Below are 18330 nucleotides of genomic sequence, written 5' to 3' on the forward strand. Positions count from 1 at the left end.
AGGTGCCGTCAGTCCACAGAGTGGCGCTGTGCCCCGCAGCCGTTCTGCAGGGAAGCTGGACAGCCTTTTCATATGTTGGCCTTGTGTGGGTTCAAATGAAAACATCCTCGATCGTTTGCCTATTTCAGGTCCTCAAACCTGGTCTGTTTTTTGGTCTATATATTTGACATAGGATATCGATTACAAGAGTCACAGCAGACATTTCACTTGCGAAGAGGTCTGTCCTGAACAACCCCAGCAAGAGGGCCATCATCGAAAGGTCCAACACCAGGTCCAGTCTAGGTATGATTAACAGGATTCCATTTTACTTCAGTAATTATGAGTTTTCAAGACCTCCAGTATAAAAGCCATTTTGAGGAATGTTACATAGTATTTTTGTTTTTGTCTCCTTTCTGACCTCTAGTGGAAGATCATTAGAAATGCAACAGCTTTCTCTATTATAATGCTGTAAATTACCTGTAATATTATATGGTTCATATTTACCATACATTTAACACATTTGACATGCTTTTGAGGAAATCTGTTTTGTTTTTCCACAGCGGAGGTCCAGAGTGAGATTGAGAGAATCTTTGAGCTTGCAAGATCCTTGCAGTTAGTAGTGCTGGACGCTGACACCATTAACCACCCAGCACAGCTACTGAAGACCTCCCTGGCCCCAATTATTGTGCATGTCAAAGTCTCCTCTCCCAAGGTAAAGGCAGTTTGCTACCCATAATGTCACTTCTAGATCTCATTGTTATGGATATTTTCTATATAATGTTTCCCTGTCTGAGTATTGCTAGTTTCTTTGCTCAAGCTAATATCCCTAATATCTTGAGCAGATTTCAGTCTCCCCCACAGATAGCTGGTACTGTGATTTCTCTTCTGCTGGAGCTTAGGCACTGCACTGGTTAATGCAGTGCCTCTGGTGTTTGCCCACAGGTCCTCCAGCGACTCATTAAATCCCGGGGGAAGTCCCAGAGTAAACATCTGAACGTGCAGCTGGTGGCGGCGGACAAGCTGGCCCAGTGCCCCCCGGTGGGTCTCCGCTCTGCTTCCCACCCCCGGGCTCGTGCACCTCTGTGTCCCCTCACCTCAATTACTCTCTGGGTTCTCCAGGAGATGTTCGACATCATTCTGGATGAGAACCAGCTGGAGGATGCCTGTGAACATCTGGCTGAATACCTAGAAGCCTATTGGCGTGCCACCCACACTTCAAGTAGCACCCCTCTCAACCCCTTGCTGGGCCGAAACCTGGGCTCCACAGCACTTTCCCCGTACCCCAGCGCCATCTCTGGACTGCAGGTACATGCCTTATGCACGCATGTGGGCCATTGTGGATTTCTCCCACTTTACTACAGTATGCCTGGTATTTCATCAGCATTTTTCACTGATGGCATTAATGGCAGCCTGTTATTCTTGAGAAGAACGTCACCAAAGTGAAGACTATAAAAGTGTATAAAATAAAAAGCCCCTGTGTATGTGGGCCAAGCCTAACGATTGGCCATTTTAATCGCATTAATGGTCAGTGCATGCCGAAGCGACCGCTCATCACGCTAGCATTTGCGTTTTTCGGCTGTTTCACCATCTCATTGCCGGCTTCCAGTCAGTTGAGCTTGTGTGTCCTACAGGGCCAGAGACTGAGACATGCCAACCACACGGGCGACCACTCGCCCATCGAACGGCGCAGCCTGGTGACCGCCGATGAGAACTACCACAATGAGCGCGCGCGCAAGAGCCGCAACCGCCTGTCCTCTGGCTCACAGCACAGCCGGGACCACTACCCCCTGGTGGAAGAGGAGTACCACGACCCGTACCAGGACACATACAAGCCACACCGCAACCGCAGCTCCCCCGGGGGCTACAGCCACGACTCCAGGCACAGGCTCTGAGCGGGCCCACTGGACCGCCCCGGGCCTCCCGCCTCGCCAACCCAGTACCACGGAGCCGAGATGGCCCCCGTCCAGTCGTGTCAGTCTATCCGTACGCGTGATGCAGCCTTTCCCTCTGGCACTGGTTCTTGTCCACACAGCAAATAAATCTGCAAGCCCAATCTGGACGCGTCTGTATTGACACGGTGACACCAAACTGATCGAAAGCGAAGGGGAGGTGCCTTTGATGGCGGCGAGAGAAAAGGCGAGGCTGCGTTCACCTTGTTGCGGCTTCAGGCATCGTGAGAGATTTGGTGGCTGCTAGGCGCGTCCAGGCGGCACGGGGCTCCCCTGCATCCGCAGAGCCGGCCGCCGCCGTGCCCCGCCACACCGCCACACCGCGAACCAGTGCCAGCATGCGAAAAGCGCACACAAAACACAGCGGGCACCCGACCTTTTGCACGTTTACGGGGTCGGTGGGGACGGAGCATGACACATTGGTGATGTCCTTCATTGAATTGGTCTGTCTCGCTGGCTGGCGCGTCCCAAAACCCAGAGGTGCGGCACAGTTTGCGTTTCCCAGTGTAATATTAATGGTTGTGACCCTCCTAACGCCCTTAGTTTCTGTATTCTCTGCCCAATGACACCTAGTGCTAATGGGGATGCACCCAGGTCTTGAGGTACCCCTTTTTCCTGCCTTTCCTCACCACGGGGCAGCTCTTTCCAAACGGGATACCCAGCAACATGCGGGTTTTGCCGACTGGCCCACGCTCCATCTCCATGTTCCCACTGAGGACAGGGCAGACCCTTCCTCTGCATCGCATCACACAGATGTCAGAACTCATAAGCTGCTCACAGAGGGGATAAATTCAAGGTAGCTCATTGTAACGGAGGTTAGGCATCACATCATATGCCTTTCTGGGCTCGATGTGCTCAGAACCTGCCTAGGAGACATCTGCTGCTCTTTCCCAAGGAGTGAGTTAAAGCCAGACAGATACTCTCGCTGGCCTGTAATTCATAACTGCTACCTGTTGGTGTTGTATGCTGTTTGCATCATACTGTGTTCACTATATGCCTGGCATTTCCCCAACATACAGAACATGACATTACCGTTATTAAAAAGTAAAAGGGTTAGAGGTGGACACACTGTCAGAGGAAACAGTGAGTTTCTTCCCCAAGGTAGAAGGCCAATCAGAATGTACCTTTTCTGCATCAGTGTCACTTTGTACCTGTTTATACGATGTTGTTTTACACAGCGCTGCTTTCTCAAGCCTAGCACAGCATACAGCCCCCAGATCCGACCTTTTTCAGTGAAACTTCACAATGCTACCATGATCAACGAGTAACAGAGGAGTAATATGATGTTTGCCTGCTCGTCCTGTCTATGTGAAGCATCTTCTCGGTGGTAATAAACAGGTTTTTGAATAAGTTCATTTGACAGATAGCACTCATCGCTGTATCAAACGTGGAAGGTGCTTAAAACACTGGGCATCGGTTTTGAATCTGCTTTTGCTGTTAAATATACAGAGATTTACAACATCTCACAGCTCTCCATCATCTTTTGTAAGTTCAAAAACATACCGGGAAACAAAAAGTTTACTTTCTAAGATGGAAAAGTTGGTACTTAGCACCATTTTGCCTGGGTTGCATTTTTGTTGTAATATTCCCAAACTTTGTTTGTACTTTGCTTTTTTGTGACTATATTTCAAAGCCTCGTTGAAGTCTTCCATGTCCTGCTTGTAACTTAGTAAAAAAAATTGTCAAAAGCTGTTGTAGCTACAGGAATCTTCTTCTCAGTTTAAGTGTCATTATCTTCTGGTTAAAATACAACCAATATTATTAGTGCTTATAGAAAAAGTGGGGCACATTTTTCACCCTAGATCTAGTGGGCCGTGTCTCACATACATTTTATAGATTACCATACATTTACCTAGATTAGACTGGTTTGCTTTTTTTGATTAACCCCTTTGAAAATATAGTAATACATGCTAGTTAATAATTTGTTGTTGGGCAGTTACTGAAGAACCTGGCCATGCAGTGTGCTGCATCAAACTCCCAATCCATCTATCCACAAATGCTTAATGGCAGGATACTGTGTGTTCTGTATACTGCACCCTGGAGCATATGACAAACCTGGTTATTCAGAAACACAGCTGACATCTCCAGACTCATACTGAAGGCTGCCTTTACTTTCTTCAAACAATGAAGAAACATTTTCCCCTTAGGAGTAATGAGGACTTCATCAGTAAACACCACTGCAGGGCACTGCCTTAATTCACTCATGCAGCTGAGAACACAGGTGGCGATACTGCTTAGTCATCAGCCTTTTGTTTCCCTTTTTCTAATCATTGCGCAAAGCTAAATCGGAAGGGTGTATGTTCGTCACGAAGTTGCTTTTGCATTCTAAGGAAAAATGGGGCACATGATCTCTGCAGGGCATCTACCACAGTCATTGAGATTAGGGGGCTTTTCTGAAGGGAACACCAGAAGTTACTCACCTCAAATTTACACCCTTGAGCTTTTAGTCTGCAGTACTCTGAAATGCCGATCTCTTACGTCACCCTTGACGAACCTGATGGACTCGGGGTGGGGGGGTTGCACATCACAAGACCACGTGAAAGCATGGCTCACAGGCTCGAACTGCCTGCTGCCAATACAACGATAGCGATATGAAAGTTCTGACACGGGCATTGCATTTAGGGGTGACCAGTGTGGCCAAAGAGAAGCCCCACAGCCAAAGTACGGAGAATGACCTTTAGTCAGTTTGTGATTTACTATTGGCTGTCACAATGGAATGTTTGATCTATGCCATAGCCAGACTGTTAACATAGACTGCATATCATCATTTGGCTACTATGGGGTCCTTTTTGTGGAGCACATCCAGAACACGTTAGGTCTCTGTGCAGAACATCCAAAACACATTAAAGTGACTCCAGGTCCTTTGTTAATATTTTCCCTCTTGCACATTTTTGTTGTTTTCCAACAAGATGAGGCAAATCTGTCATTATGTTCCCCTATTTGATTTACTTACTCAGCAGTTAAGGTTCACCCGTGACATTATGGTTTTCTTTAAGTTAAGCAGGTATATTTTAGAATCGCATGCATGTAGAGCACATTCTGACATACTGTAGGGCTTACGATAGCACAAATCTGGAGAAGAGCAGGAGTTCCCTCTGTGTGTGAATTTATATAAGGTGTCACTCCCCAACGTGATGCTGCTTTAACAAAGGTATGAAAGAGTGTCTGACTTTCTGATTTTAAGTATAATGTTGTCATTAGCTGTAGGACTATGTGTGTACTTCACAATTTAGTAATGTCTAATTCAGAGTCAGAGTTCTTCAGTTGTGCTCAGTAGTGAAGCTCTCCCCACATTCATACCATTATTTGTTTTATTTGAGTATGTGCTGTTATCATACCTGTTTGAGAGGGTCATTTTGTGTCAGTTAAATCTTTGATCCGTTCAGGTGCTATCTAAGTCCAGCGTCCTGGTTAAGTTAGGTGTAGATTAGGGAGGTGATGAAGGATCACTTGGTTAAGTCTACAAGCAGGGATCGAAGTGGCCTTACACTGACATCGCTCTTATTTGGTCAATTTTGTGATCCAAATAAATGAAAATTTGATGAGTATTGTAGAAGGTTGGAATAATTTCTTATCCATAATTACTTCATGTCCAGAAAGACTTCAGGTACAGAAGATTCTATGTGCATGCTGTAAATACACAGAGCTCTGCATCTCAGTAATTCAAGCAGTTTGGTTAGATTAGATAAAGATTCCTTGGATGGGTGTTCTTAGTCTTAGGAAAGTTTGCCTGCTTCATAACATGCCCAACTTAGATAGAGAAGCTGCGACGTTGACTATTTTTATTATATTTGTTAATATTTTTACCTGAACATTGTGAATACAATTAATTCCTAATTTTTAATTGCTCTGTTACATCTCATGGTCTCCACAGTAGAATACAAGCAGAAACAAATAACCAATCTATAGACAGTTGGGTAATTCAGGTCCAGAGAGTGAAAATCCAAACTGGGATTTTATTTCAACCAACCAGTTGAGTCACAGTCATAGAGTATTCAACTGGTTGGTTGAAACAAAATCCCAGTCTGGACTTTTACTTTGTGTACCTGAATTACCCAACTCTGTCTATAGAATATGGTTTCCCAGCAAAACAGGTCTTGGAAAGCAAGCAAACTACCAGAAACATCACTCTGATTTCTTGTATTTTCCCATTAGCATTTAGGTGATTCTCAAATAGATCCATCCATTGTCTGTTCAAAGTCAGGGACAAACAGGTTTGCTCATGTCAAACGTATACAAGACTTAATATACAAAGTGCTGAGTGCTGACTGACATGAATCCTCCAGCTGCTGTTCTGGTAATGAATGAATGAGACAGGACTAATGTTACATATAACATCATCATAAGAACATAACAGCTGTGAATTACATAGAGAAACCTTCTGCATTTCTTCTCCTAAGAGCACAACGGGCAGCTATAAGACAGCAACCATCTAAGAATGGATGGTCTATTAGTACAGACCACCACAGTGGGTGGCGATGTCCACTCATGCTTTCCACTAAGTCAGTGAAAATACGCTGTCCTGTGTGCATGTGAACTGGTGATGTACTGGTGTCCTGCCCACAGTTTACCTTGCCTTAAGCCCATTGCCTTCTGGGACAGGCTCTGTATCACAATAACGCTGACAGGATAAACGGTTGAGTGATGAATGGAACTGGATGTTTGTGTGGTGTTTCAAGTGCATAACACATTATAAGTGTGTAGCTCATCACAGCTACCCCATCGCCAGCTTCTTGTCCCTCAATGTGAGTTTGTCAAAGACTGGCGCCACATGCTGGCTGAGGTGCCCCAGCTGCCTGTACTGTTTTGATACTCACTGTCATTTGTGCCATTATCTACTCTCTGGCTGATCTGCTGATCACTGGACATGGAGATGGACGGAAATGTGAATCGCAATGAGAGGCTATTTCATGGGAAATGTTTTAATGCTTTTTAATGTGTTTTTTGAGAACCGGCTTCTATACGTCATGGACTGAATGCTAGATTTATTGGTCAAGAGTCCATATTAGAAATCCAGTTAGGTCAAGATGGCTGTGTTGTTCCCTACATCGAAAGTCACTTGTAAAGACTTATTTAGAGGTCACAAATGTGTATGTGTGAAAGACATTTCACAATGCCAAATGAGTTCCCCCTGATTAGAATGGCAAAGCTTATTGAGAAACCCTTCCCTTGAAATATCAACACTTACTTTCTAACTTTTCATATTTTTACATTTTTAGAAAACCCCTGAACACATTTCCACAAGTTGACCTGCTCTGTACACATTTTTCCATTCAATACTCACCCAGTTTTGTAGGGATTATACAATTTCCAAAACGAAAAGGATCTATGACTACATGCCCTCCATTTATGAAGACACTTTGCAGCGATAATAGATCGAGATGCTCTTTGCTCTTTTTATATGAACAAATGAGACCTCTGTCTTCAAAACAGGAGGTATGATTCAATACAATCAGTTTATATTACAGTACTGAAGTTCTTTACGTTTCTTTACTGCTACACCATTAACCATCCTAGCTACAGTTGATTTACCTCTATGAAAATTATCCCTGTGAAAGGAAAGAATGACTATAATGTATTTTGAGATATTCATATTAATTTGTCATGTTTTGTTGGTTTTACAGTAAAGCCTTAACAGTAGGGTACTATGAACAGACTAATGCATGCTTCAGTTTCAACAGCCTCTCTGTCTGTATCTTGCAACACCACTATTGAGTTTTATATGTGCATAAATGTAAAAAGAAATTAAGAAGACTACTTCTCTGCCCAAAAGACCATCTCTACATGCATTTCTACATAAAGAAACATCTTTTCTTTTCTGTTCTTTTTTTTGCCCCCAAGAATAAAATTTTGGTTCTGTGCCATAGCTAAAAAGGCATGCTGGACTAAAAAAGAAAAAAGAGAAAATCATTTACTATGCAAATGTGTAAAGTGGTGCATGCTGAGCCCCCCCCCCCCCCCCCAGCACCCGGCCCCCTGCTACGTACCTGCTTCACCTGAGTTTCACTGTTCAAATGAAATAGTGCTGTTATTTTTGTGGAAGATGATATCTAAAAGGGTAATGCAAATTTGCATGAGTAATATCATGTTTTAATTTATTACTGTATATTCAAATAAGAATATGTTTTATGGAAAATAGATGTGTAAGAACAAATTTAGCTCCGTTTAAAAGTTTTCTAAAATAAAACAATAAATTAAAAAAGTAGCTCTCCTTCTTAATGCTGTTTATCTGCCTTGTAACTAGTCTAGGTAAGCATTTTTTACTCATATAAATACGGGCTTTTTCTTTTCAGGGTGTCATTGAGATGTTTGCTATGGAGCTGCTTATCATATGCAAGTTGCTTATATTCCAGAACATTTTAAACATCTTTATTCTCACTATAGACATATTCCTCTTGAAACGCATTACATTTATAAACGATCATGTCAATGTATATGGAAGACTTGGGGGGTCATGTAGTTGTGAAGTTGTTTGAGTTTCCTCCCATCTTTAGCCTAAATTGCCCATTGTGTGTGAATGTGAGTGTGTGCCCTGCGATGGATGATCGTCCTGTTCAGAGTGTACTCTTTTTGTGCCAAGTGTTGCCTGGGAAAGGCTTCTTAAATTAAATAGATAAACATAAATTATAAATGCATTATTTCATTTTTCTTTATTTGTTCTCCTGTAAGTTCACTATAGTACTAGTAAATCAACACTTCTCTTTGTAATGAATGATTACTTAATTCTTTGCTAGTCAGCAGCTCCTAAGTAGTTGTGACTTCCTGTGATTTTTGATGGTCAACTCTGGTGAATGTTTATTATAAACCAAAGCTGCATTCACAATATAAAAACATGCTCAAGATGGTTTGTCAAAGACAGTGCATCAAGAAAAGAGATCTAGATGCAAACCTGCCATCTTGTCCATAAGTTTTTCAGTGTTGCGACACATCAGGGCAAAGTCAGTGTTTTCACTGTAATTGTAACAAATATGGGTGGCCTGTAAATAAAGAATGAAAACATCAGACAGCTTTTATACAGCAGCTATAGCTTTACTGACAGACCGAGGAGCACAGTGACAGCATGAATTCCTGCAACAAGAAGAGGACAGTGTGGAGTGTTTGTGAAATTGCAAAATGTTGTGCACCCTCCCGCTAATTGTAAAATCTGTTTAATGACGTATGATAAATACGTATATTCAAATATATATTACAGCATACGTTTTAAATATGATTATATTATTCAACATCTCACATATATATTTCTGAGCAAAGATAAATAAGGCATTTTTTGCCTTATCATCAATTTGAGAATACATAGGTCTTGTATACAAAAATGTCATTATTATTTTTTCTTCTTTTAATTAACTTCATAGACAGAGAAGCGTCCACATTCCTTGAGTCCACAGCTCAGCGATACCCACCTGGTCGCATGGTTTCATAACGCCGCGGTGCGCACATGCGCACAGCGATGACGAACTGGCAGCCGAGCGATGCCGAGTCGGGTCGATCTGAGCTACAGTCTCCACACTGTGTCGAGCGCCCCGCTCTTCGGCCCGAGAAGTGTATACGTGCCTTGTCCCAGTTTTCATAGCACGGCCCGGATAGCGGACGTAACACCGGAGCCTGTGTGTGGATGAGGGTTTATTCGGCCACCGCCATGCTAGTTAGCGGCGCGTTTCCTGTGACAGAGCTGAAGCTGGTGGGCACTGTCTAGCTGACGCTTAGCCTGCTTTGTTTCGCGGTGGTGGAGAGGCGTTCCGGCCGCCTCGCGGGCCCGTCGCGGCGATGGGTATCCTCTTCACCAAGCTGTGGAGGCTTTTTAACCACCAAGGTGGGTACCGTCGTGTGTTTCATTTCGGTTTTTATACGGCTTGGCTACAGGTTTCGAGGCGCGGATGACGAAGAGCGCCGCGGACGGGCTTGGCTTCCCCCGGCGGTCGCGGCTGCGGTGCCGCTGGAGCGGGTGCTGCGCCTTTCGGTCAGTGTCGTAACTGACCTGCTGTCGGTGTGACAGGTCTTAGGCTCGCCTTAGCTGTCAGGATTCGAAAACTATCATCGTAAATGTTTAGAGCGAACTGGTTGAGTTTAGTATGTCTAGCTAGCCGGTTAGTCGCATTATTCACGCTTTACTCACGCGATCATACCGACTAGGGGGCCGGAACGGCCGCCGGGTGATCGATTTGCGAGGAGGGGACCTGCCGGATGCGGAGGTACGGTGAGGTGGCGCGCGGAGCGGCCGTTACGGTTACACTCTAACAGCTGGCTCATTATAGTTTATTCCAAATTAATATTCAGACTAAACTGCAGGTGAATTAGGCCATGAAGTAACAGTTTATGCGCCTATGTCTGGCGTATTTTGAATGCCTTTGTGTGTGATACATGTTGCAGGAAGTCTTTTATATGTCATTTAGCATGTGCATAATTTACACCGTACCTTGTATATCGTAGATCATAGAAAGTATGTTGTGTGTCCCTGAAAAATGATTTCGGATGTACATAGGAAAGGTGGCAAACATGCATAACGTTAAACTGTGAGAGAATATCTGATTCCTGTCTGACTTTTAAAAACATTTGTTTGTTGATTATTAATAACTTCAGAAACCAAGCAGCACCGCACTTCAGGCTTGCTTCGGGGATGTTGCGCGATTCAAAGTGTTATTCTGGGCTGGGTGCAGGTACCTGATCCTCTCCTATCCATTATGAATGATGCTGTTTCCATGAGCGAAATGCCGCCAGTCCCAGCCGTTTTCTGGCCCTGATGACTGCTCTTCTTGCCCTGGCTCATGTTTCCCTGTAAAGTTATCAGGCCTGAATAAGGTTGGACTTTGCATGCTCCCTCTGTGCCTCTGACCCAGATCAGTACACTGTGACACCTTTCTGTCATGTAGTTATTTGGGAGTGGGATGCCCAATAAATGTAAATGTTGTTAGTGCTCAATGCATTTGTGTCATTCCTATGTTTTTGTAGATGTGTTTTTTTTTTTTTTTGCATCAATGAAGCACGAGTGAGAGTGTGTGTGTCGTCTTTGATGGAGGAGCATCTCACCCAGGTTGAACCCCTACCTTTCCATGGGATAGACCACAGGCACTCCTGTAACACTGACCAGCATACGTGGTTTGGAGTTGGACGGACGGAGGGATGTTTTGCTGCTCACTGCATTTTACATGATTTGTAACATGCTCATATTACTGTAGGTAGTCTATTGTCAGTCATGGTACATGGATAGCAGACCCGGTGAGGTGGAAGAGCACTTGTGAGATTCCTAATCCCTGCTCTTTTGGATTCACTCATAATGAGCCTTGCCTCAACAAAGTGACACTTAGTGCCATATATCATTTTAAAGCAGATTTTGTAAATCAGAACAATTGCCTCAGCAGTCACATGCCTCTGATTCTGCACTGATTGGATCCTGTGAGTATTCATTGGTCACAGAATTGGCACTACTCATGGTGTGCCTTCCATAGTACATCTAAATCTGTAGTCTTTATAGTAGCTTGCAATTCATTGACAACCTAGTAGTCTTTGAGTGCCATCCTAGTTATCAGTCCATTCTAGCGGAGTCAAAACACAGCACCATTTGTTGAATATTTTATTTACTTAAATATGAACACATATACTGCTCTCTAGAATAAAATTGGACTGATATCCCTGTTTGTTTTCTGTCCTGCATTAGGAGTTGGTGTGTTTAATACCTTGTGTGTCCGCGCACATGCATGTGTGTGTGGTTTTGTATCTCTTTCTAATTATTCTGTTCTTCTAGGTCATGTGATCAGCAGCCTGTTCATTTTTCTCCCAGACAGTATAGACAGGAACGAGTGTCATGTGTGAATGCAGATGTGGAACTGCACAACTCAGCAGCCCTTTGTGCTCCTTGACCCACAAACGTGTGCTGATAGCAAACTTGCAGATTGAAATTCAGATCTCAGGCACCAGTGCAAGCTGCAGCACAGCCCCTTCCCTACCTTTGCACTTTGTGACACATTTTGGGTTGCACCATCTGGTTGTAATCTTTCAGGCTTGTATGTGGCAGAGATATTGAAAGCAGAAATGGGCAGCAAGTTGTGTGTGCTGTTAGCTTCTGACCCCCTCTCTCCCATGTGGTATTATCAGAGTGCAGGCAGCTGGGGCCCAGCCATCTCTTGTTTCAGCTTACTGACTCAGTGGAAATGGGGATAGACAATGAAAGTGCCCATTGGTCTGGCATTTAGCGGCTTCGCCCCCTAGTGTGTGCATCTCGCCTTTTCTCCCTGTGTTTCTCTCAGTTGTAAATGCTGTACAGGGCAGCAAAAACAGGAGAAGCTTTGTGAAACAAGGGTGAAAGGGGGTTTTCTTGTATTTTCCTTACAATCCCTGTAAGCCCTCTGATGATCTTCAGCTATGTTGTGAGGCTAAGCTCACAGTGGCTAGTGATGCAGAGCTCTAGAGATGCACCGAGCCGATATTCGGACCAGTATCGGCGCCGATCCAGACCTATTTGACGGATCGGGTATAGGCCATGCATGACCGATCCACGTCCTATACTTATTTAGTTTTTGGCAATCTCTAAAAAGATAGCTCCTATTTCGTGTTAAATCTATTTGTACAATCAATTGCACGATAGCGCTTTCCCATTTTACATGTGTTTTTTTTTTGCGGCATTCAAATCGAACTCTGACGCTGCCCCTCAGTCTTTTTTGCTACAGTGACTTCCGCCGTAAGATAAGACGTGACGATCTGAGAGTATTTTACACTTTTAACAGAAACCAGTAGCACAGCGATTTGCAATCTTTGTAAAATAAAGTTTTGAGAGTTGGGAATGGCGTTTAATGGACAATCCTACTTAACAAAGCGCACGCAACTGCGAGACAAAAAAAGCAATAGATGATTTGGGAGTCGCTGACCTGGACTGTCTTGCGAACTCGCTGCAGCTTATGATACAAGAGGGGCTTCCATCGCAACAAAGTGTAACTGAACTGACGCCAATGGGAGAAAAATTGTTAAAATTTTAAGCATTCGCCACTTGTGTATACTTGTTTTGAAGATATTCATATTGAACTGCAAATGCCTCAAAAATGCTTAAAACAAGACATAGAAACAAGGTGGAACAGTACGTTAGTAGTTGTAGTAGCCTAATTAAATATTTTTTGGCATACATTTTTTCCATCTGTATTCACTAGCTTAAAAAATTTATATATAAAGTATAACAAAGTAAAAAGAGCTCTTGTATCAGAATCTGTATCGGTATCGGCAATTGTGTATCAGAATCGGATCGGAACTGAAAAAATGTGGATCGGCCCATCCCTAGATGCAGCATAGTTGAGGCTTTGAATCTTGCTCCCAGTGTGAATGGAGCTTGCTGCTATCTCTGTGTATTAGGGGGTAACCACCCCTTTTTCCTTGTGTTTTCTGAAACAGGCTTCAGGCAGACTGTGTTTCTGGATATGCGGTTATGTGATATTGATACTTGTTTACCATTAAATCATTACTTCATTGTATTCAAATCAAGTCTCCCTTCCCTGAATGTCTTGGCAGGGATGAGTACTTGCATCCACACTGGGGCACTCACTATTCTTAAATCTGTTTCATAGCCATTCTCTTCTGCATAAGGTGTCGCATCAGGTACAGTTACAGGCCCCTGCAGAAGACACATTGGCTCAGGGTTACATTACTTCTATAAGGAAATTCTTAGTAGGTCTGCTATGACCTTTTCAATAATGAATAAAAGCAGAGAACTTGTTTTTGGTTGCCTATGTTTCTATGACCATTTGTTCATACAGCTTTTGTTGTTGGCCACATTCGCATCGGAGTAGCAGCTGCCTGCAGTGTAATCACATGACCTGGTGTGCTAGTGTGTGCGAGTGTGAATGCACGCGGCTCAGTCTTGTACCATAAAGCAGGTGTCTCTATTCGTTTATCCGCACCGTTACTTCTCGGCAGATGTTGCCTGCGGACTCTGCTTGGTGCGGGAGGGGGGGGGGTGTTGGGCAGGTTCTGTGGAATGCAGCTTTCATTTGGCTCTCATATTAGTGTATGCAAAGCCAAAAAGTTTTCTCTAGGTCTTCCGCTTTGCGTGAACTGGTGCGTAACTAAATGTGTGAGTGTCCTGGAATGGACCTCTGTCCTGTTCAGTGTGTCCCTGGCCTTAGGCTGTGTGTTTCCACATTTTCTGTGGACTTCTCCATGCCTGTTTGGATAAGTGCTTCCTAAAAAGACACATATTTCACCATTCATCATCCACATAAAATAAAATTAAACTGAACTATATATATTGTTCTTGTGTTTATTTTATGTGTGAGTGATGCTTGGCTGTTTGTGCAAATGTGCCAAAACATATTACACTTACAGTGTACATGATGCCTTGTATATGGTTTTAATTTGTAAAATGAATGCTCACATTAATTTTAACCATTTTATGTCTTTTCAGAGCACAAAGTCATCATTGTGGGTCTGGACAATGCTGGGAAGACCACTATATTGTACCAGTTGTGAGTATTCTGAAGCCTCTGGTGTACTGAAAAGGGGTGGGGGCAGGTGTGTCCCGAGGACCCAGTGCACCTGGGTGGGCTCGGCTGCATCCACTTTCCCCTCTATCGCATGACACTTTACGCATGCCAGAAAGCATATCCAAGCCATAAGCCTAGCGTGATCACTTTTCATGGAGTGATGCTTTATATGTTAAATCAAAACTACGTTTGAAATATAACGTACCAACAAAGTAAAAAGCTGTAGTTGACAGATCACTGATGGCAGTTTGCTCAGTGGTAAGGTGAAGTCAAGCACTCGCCCTGCTCATGCAGCAGCATCGTGAACCGTGTGCTAATTATAAAGCTCTGTGAAATTCAAACACACGTTTAACCTCCAGCCTCTGGGAAGTACTGCTTTTGCTTGACAGTGTTTCCATTGCGTCTCGATGAATGCTGTAATCATAATTGGTAGCATCGCAAGTTGTTTTGTTAGCACCAAGGTGACCGCAGTGCGAAAAATCTGTAATGAGTAAGAGAATGTGGAATTCCTATGTGGTGTCCAGTACCATGCTTGAACACTAGGGGAGCACTGTGGCTACTGTTTTCAAAGGGCACAATGAATGCTGTATTTTTAAATGATTTTGCTGTAGAGAAATGGTGCTAATGTGTGAACTTTTGCTTTTTTCATGGAGTGCAGTTCTATGAATGAAGTGGTCCACACCTCACCCACAATAGGCAGCAACGTGGAGGAGATCATGGTCAACAGCACGCACTTCCTCATGTGGGACATAGGCGGGCAGGAGTCGCTACGCTCCTCCTGGAACACCTACTACACCAACACAGAGGTGTGTGTGTACTTCTGCCTTGTATTTGTTCAATATCTGTTTTATATTGTTTGATTCCCACTGGACTTCAAGTATGTGTAAATAATGAATTATTACCTATCTGATTATTTATTAGAATATATAGTGATTATCAAGGACATAATACAGATTGTGAAAGCAAATACTGACTAGGGTTGCAAAGGGCTGGAAAATTTCTGGAAATTTTCCTGAAACTTTCCGTTCCATGGGAAGTTAAGCTGGGGAATTTTGGAAATATTCCACATTAGAAACTTTCCATGGGAATTAACGGGAAAGTATGGGAATTAACAAGAATATTCCTAGAATTTTGCAACCCTAATACTGACAGAAATTAGCAGTACGAAAAGGCTGGTGGTTGTTCTAGTCTGTAATATAAGGATTCTTCTGAAAGTTACTTCCTACTTCCAGTTAGTTATAAGTGGAGCACAGATCAGTTTGCAGTACAGCAGAGGGTAATGAGCTATGACCAGTCATGCTTAATGAGTGAGTGGACATTGGCAACATCATTCTCAGCTCCCTACATGAACCCTTTCCTCAGTTTGTCATCGTGGTGGTGGACAGTACAGACAGAGAGAGGATCTCTGTCACCAAGGAGGAGCTCTACAAGATGCTTGCACATGAGGTGTGTCTCAGGTTATAGTGCTATTCCCAACAAAAACTCAACCTGTAACTATAACCTGTAACTGTGTGCAAACTGGTGTATTAGGGCACTTTTCCACTGCACCGGGTACCGTACTTTTGGTACTTTAAGGTGCTGGTTTTCCACTGGTGTAAAAACTGGTCCTGGCACTGATTGACATCAGTGCAAGGCAGGGTATTTTGTACTGAATTTAAAAAATAGCTATAATATATTATAATGCTGGATGTGTTATTTTAATATCAATATCCCATGTTATGCACATGCAGTTCTCACACCGCTAGTCAGCTAGATCAGGCTTTTTCATACCTTCAGTTCTATACAGCTTAAGTTTTGTTAAAATATTTTATTCTGTCATTTAGGATGTTTCGTGATTTTAATGATTAAGATTATCTAGTATGTTTTTAAAAATCAGTTTTGCATGAGCGCTACATGTGTTCTCCAACACAATCATCATTTTCATCCTTGCTAAATCACTCCTAGACAGGTTTGTGAGAGAGTTATGTTGAACTCTTTTTTTTTTTTTTGTTTGTTTTATGAATATCCCAGTATTAATTACAACAAAATCACAATGCGACAGTTAATTTAGTTGAATTTAGTTTATTCTTCCAACCAGATCGCAGTTAAAGCTTCATTTATCCACACATACATTATTATTACTTTTATTTATTTTTTACTTTGTTTATCGTTGTTTTCTGAGTTTGTAACTTTTTTTAAGACATTAGTTAAATTCTGTTTCAGAGGCAGGCTATTTGCAGGACCAGTCAACAAAGAAAGCCTTTAGGCCCCAACCCAAAGTACAGAAGTACCAAAAAAGTACCCCAAATTGGTTTGGCATTTTAGGTACTGGAACCTTTGGTACTGGTACTTGACCGGAAGTCAATGGAAAAGGGAAAGTACCATACTAAAAGTATGATACCTGGTGTGGTGGAAAAATGCCTTTATGGTTGTGCAGTGACCTAGATGTAGTGCCCACTTTGGCTTGTGATTTTTGAATTCACTGATCAATGTCAAATTAGATTGCAAAGAATTTTTCTGCAAATAACATTGCTGTGCCTTTTGTTATCCATTAACACATCCATGAATTGCTCCCTCTCTCTGTCCCACAGGACTTAAAAAAGGCTGGCCTGCTGGTGTTTGCCAACAAGCAGGATGTGAAAGGTTGCATGTCAGTGGCTGAGATCTCTCAGAGCCTACAGCTCACATCCATCAAGGAACACCAGTGGCACATCCAGGCCTGCTGTGCCCTCACTGGCGAAGGGTATGCCGCCCCCCTTAGGACTTAGCTGACACTTAGACTGTGCATGTGCCGTTCTTTGGAAGAGGGTCAAAGGCCCGTTCCAACTGACTCTTACCAAAAGGTTACATCTCTAGTGAAAAGCCTGGTTCCTTGAACTAGTGCTGCTGGAAACCCACCCTCTAGTCATACGATTATTGCCTGCACATCTGTCATCACAGAAAGCTGACCTCTCTTTTTCACAACTGCAGGCTGTGCCAGGGTCTGGAGTGGATGATGTCACGGCTGCGCGTCAGATGATCTCAGACCCGCCCCCTACCCCCCATCGCCTCTGAGGAAACTCACACGGGACCCTCACGGTTATTTATTGCAAACAATATTCCGACTGGGAACTGCGAACAAAATAAACTAAACAAACACTACTCCAGCAGGACTCCAGCAGGAGGTGAACAGAGGGAACTTCATGTTCTCCATGGTTGTGCTCCAGGACTGTGATGAGGAGCTGAACTCTGGCTTTGTAGTGGCCTCTGGCTTCGGTGTGCCTGCCTCAGGCTCCTTTAATGTATGGGTCCTGCGGAGAGTGAGGGCTAAACAAACCCCTGTCAGTTGTGTGAAGTACAGCAAAATAAAGTCTCTATTTGTTATAGGCGCAGCTTATTTTTATGGGATGTTTGTTATTGCAGGTAAGTTAATGTGTTGAATTATCATTTGTTCCCATGGCAGACAACTCAAAATGGCTGTCCGAGCTCTTCTCAAATGAATTGGATTAAGATTCATATATAGAACGGCTTGTCTCACCCCCAAATATTTGCAAACAGTGCAAAGGTTTTTTTTCCCCCTTTGCTTCTTTTTCTGCTGTCCTAATCATTCTGGGTGATGACGCAGGCCTGAAATTTAATACAAGTGGGAATAACCTTTAGACAGGGTTTTTTAAGCTAGAGGTAATGATTGCATACTATGCTATGATTGGTTACTGCACCCACGTCTGGACATAACAATTAAGATAATTAAACTGTAATTGAAAACCACCCCTGTGGACAATTGCTGTTACATACAGTATAAGCTAAACTAAGCCTGACGCAGAGAGATTTGAGGGACAAATGTGAGGTAAATGACCAGCAGTCCTATGTGTTCCTCATATATATTTCTGGGATTCCTAAGACTTCAAAAGTGAAAAGCAGGTGGTAACTACAACAAAACTACCAATCATTCATCGGCACTCTGCACAACTAAGCCCGTCATG

General features: G+C 43.2%; 2 protein-coding genes and 1 long non-coding RNA gene across 8 annotated transcripts in view; 2 read left to right on the plus strand and 1 right to left on the minus strand.

Moving 5' to 3' along the window:
- The window catches only part of cacnb4a (calcium channel, voltage-dependent, beta 4a subunit), a 31389-nt gene extending 29142 nt beyond the window's left edge, over positions 1-2247 (plus strand). For all 3 annotated transcript variants that reach the window (XM_072700508.1, XM_072700509.1, XM_023826938.2), the window contains 5 exons: positions 173-282; positions 540-691; positions 922-1017; positions 1099-1284; positions 1611-2247. In XM_072700508.1, the coding sequence (XP_072556609.1) occupies positions 173-282; positions 540-691; positions 922-1017; positions 1099-1284; positions 1611-1871 (805 nt within the window). In that variant the 3' untranslated portion in view covers positions 1872-2247. The remainder of the gene's footprint in view (positions 1-172; positions 283-539; positions 692-921; positions 1018-1098; positions 1285-1610) is intronic.
- A 3732-nt stretch (positions 2248-5979) lies between these two features.
- On the minus strand, positions 5980-9468 carry LOC111851743 (uncharacterized). The gene is made up of 4 exons (XR_002840094.2): positions 9329-9468; positions 8818-8905; positions 7916-7978; positions 5980-6222 (listed from the first exon to the last, which is right to left on the minus strand). It is a non-coding gene; the product is annotated as an uncharacterized lncRNA (long non-coding RNA).
- On the plus strand, positions 9410-17731 carry arl5a (ADP-ribosylation factor-like 5A). 4 transcript variants are annotated; one of them, XM_023826940.2, is made up of 6 exons: positions 9410-9738; positions 14311-14371; positions 15048-15195; positions 15752-15835; positions 16960-17111; positions 17339-17731. In XM_023826940.2, the coding sequence occupies exons 1-6, from the start codon at positions 9693-9695 to the stop codon at positions 17385-17387; spliced, it is 540 nt and encodes a 179-aa protein (XP_023682708.1). In that variant the 5' UTR covers positions 9410-9692; the 3' UTR covers positions 17388-17731. The 4 variants fall into 4 exon arrangements, with proteins under 4 accessions (XP_023682708.1, XP_023682707.1, XP_023682709.1 ...); XM_023826939.2 differs by lacking the exon at positions 9410-9738 and adding an exon at positions 9781-9885 and having other exon boundaries at positions 15043-15195; XM_023826941.2 differs by lacking the exon at positions 9410-9738 and adding an exon at positions 9974-10117 and having other exon boundaries at positions 15043-15195.
- Positions 17732-18330: the final 599 nt, after the last annotated feature.

This window comes from Paramormyrops kingsleyae, chromosome 16 (assembly GCF_048594095.1).
Source record: "Paramormyrops kingsleyae isolate MSU_618 chromosome 16, PKINGS_0.4, whole genome shotgun sequence".
NCBI classification, from domain to species: Eukaryota; Metazoa; Chordata; class Actinopteri; order Osteoglossiformes; family Mormyridae; genus Paramormyrops; species Paramormyrops kingsleyae.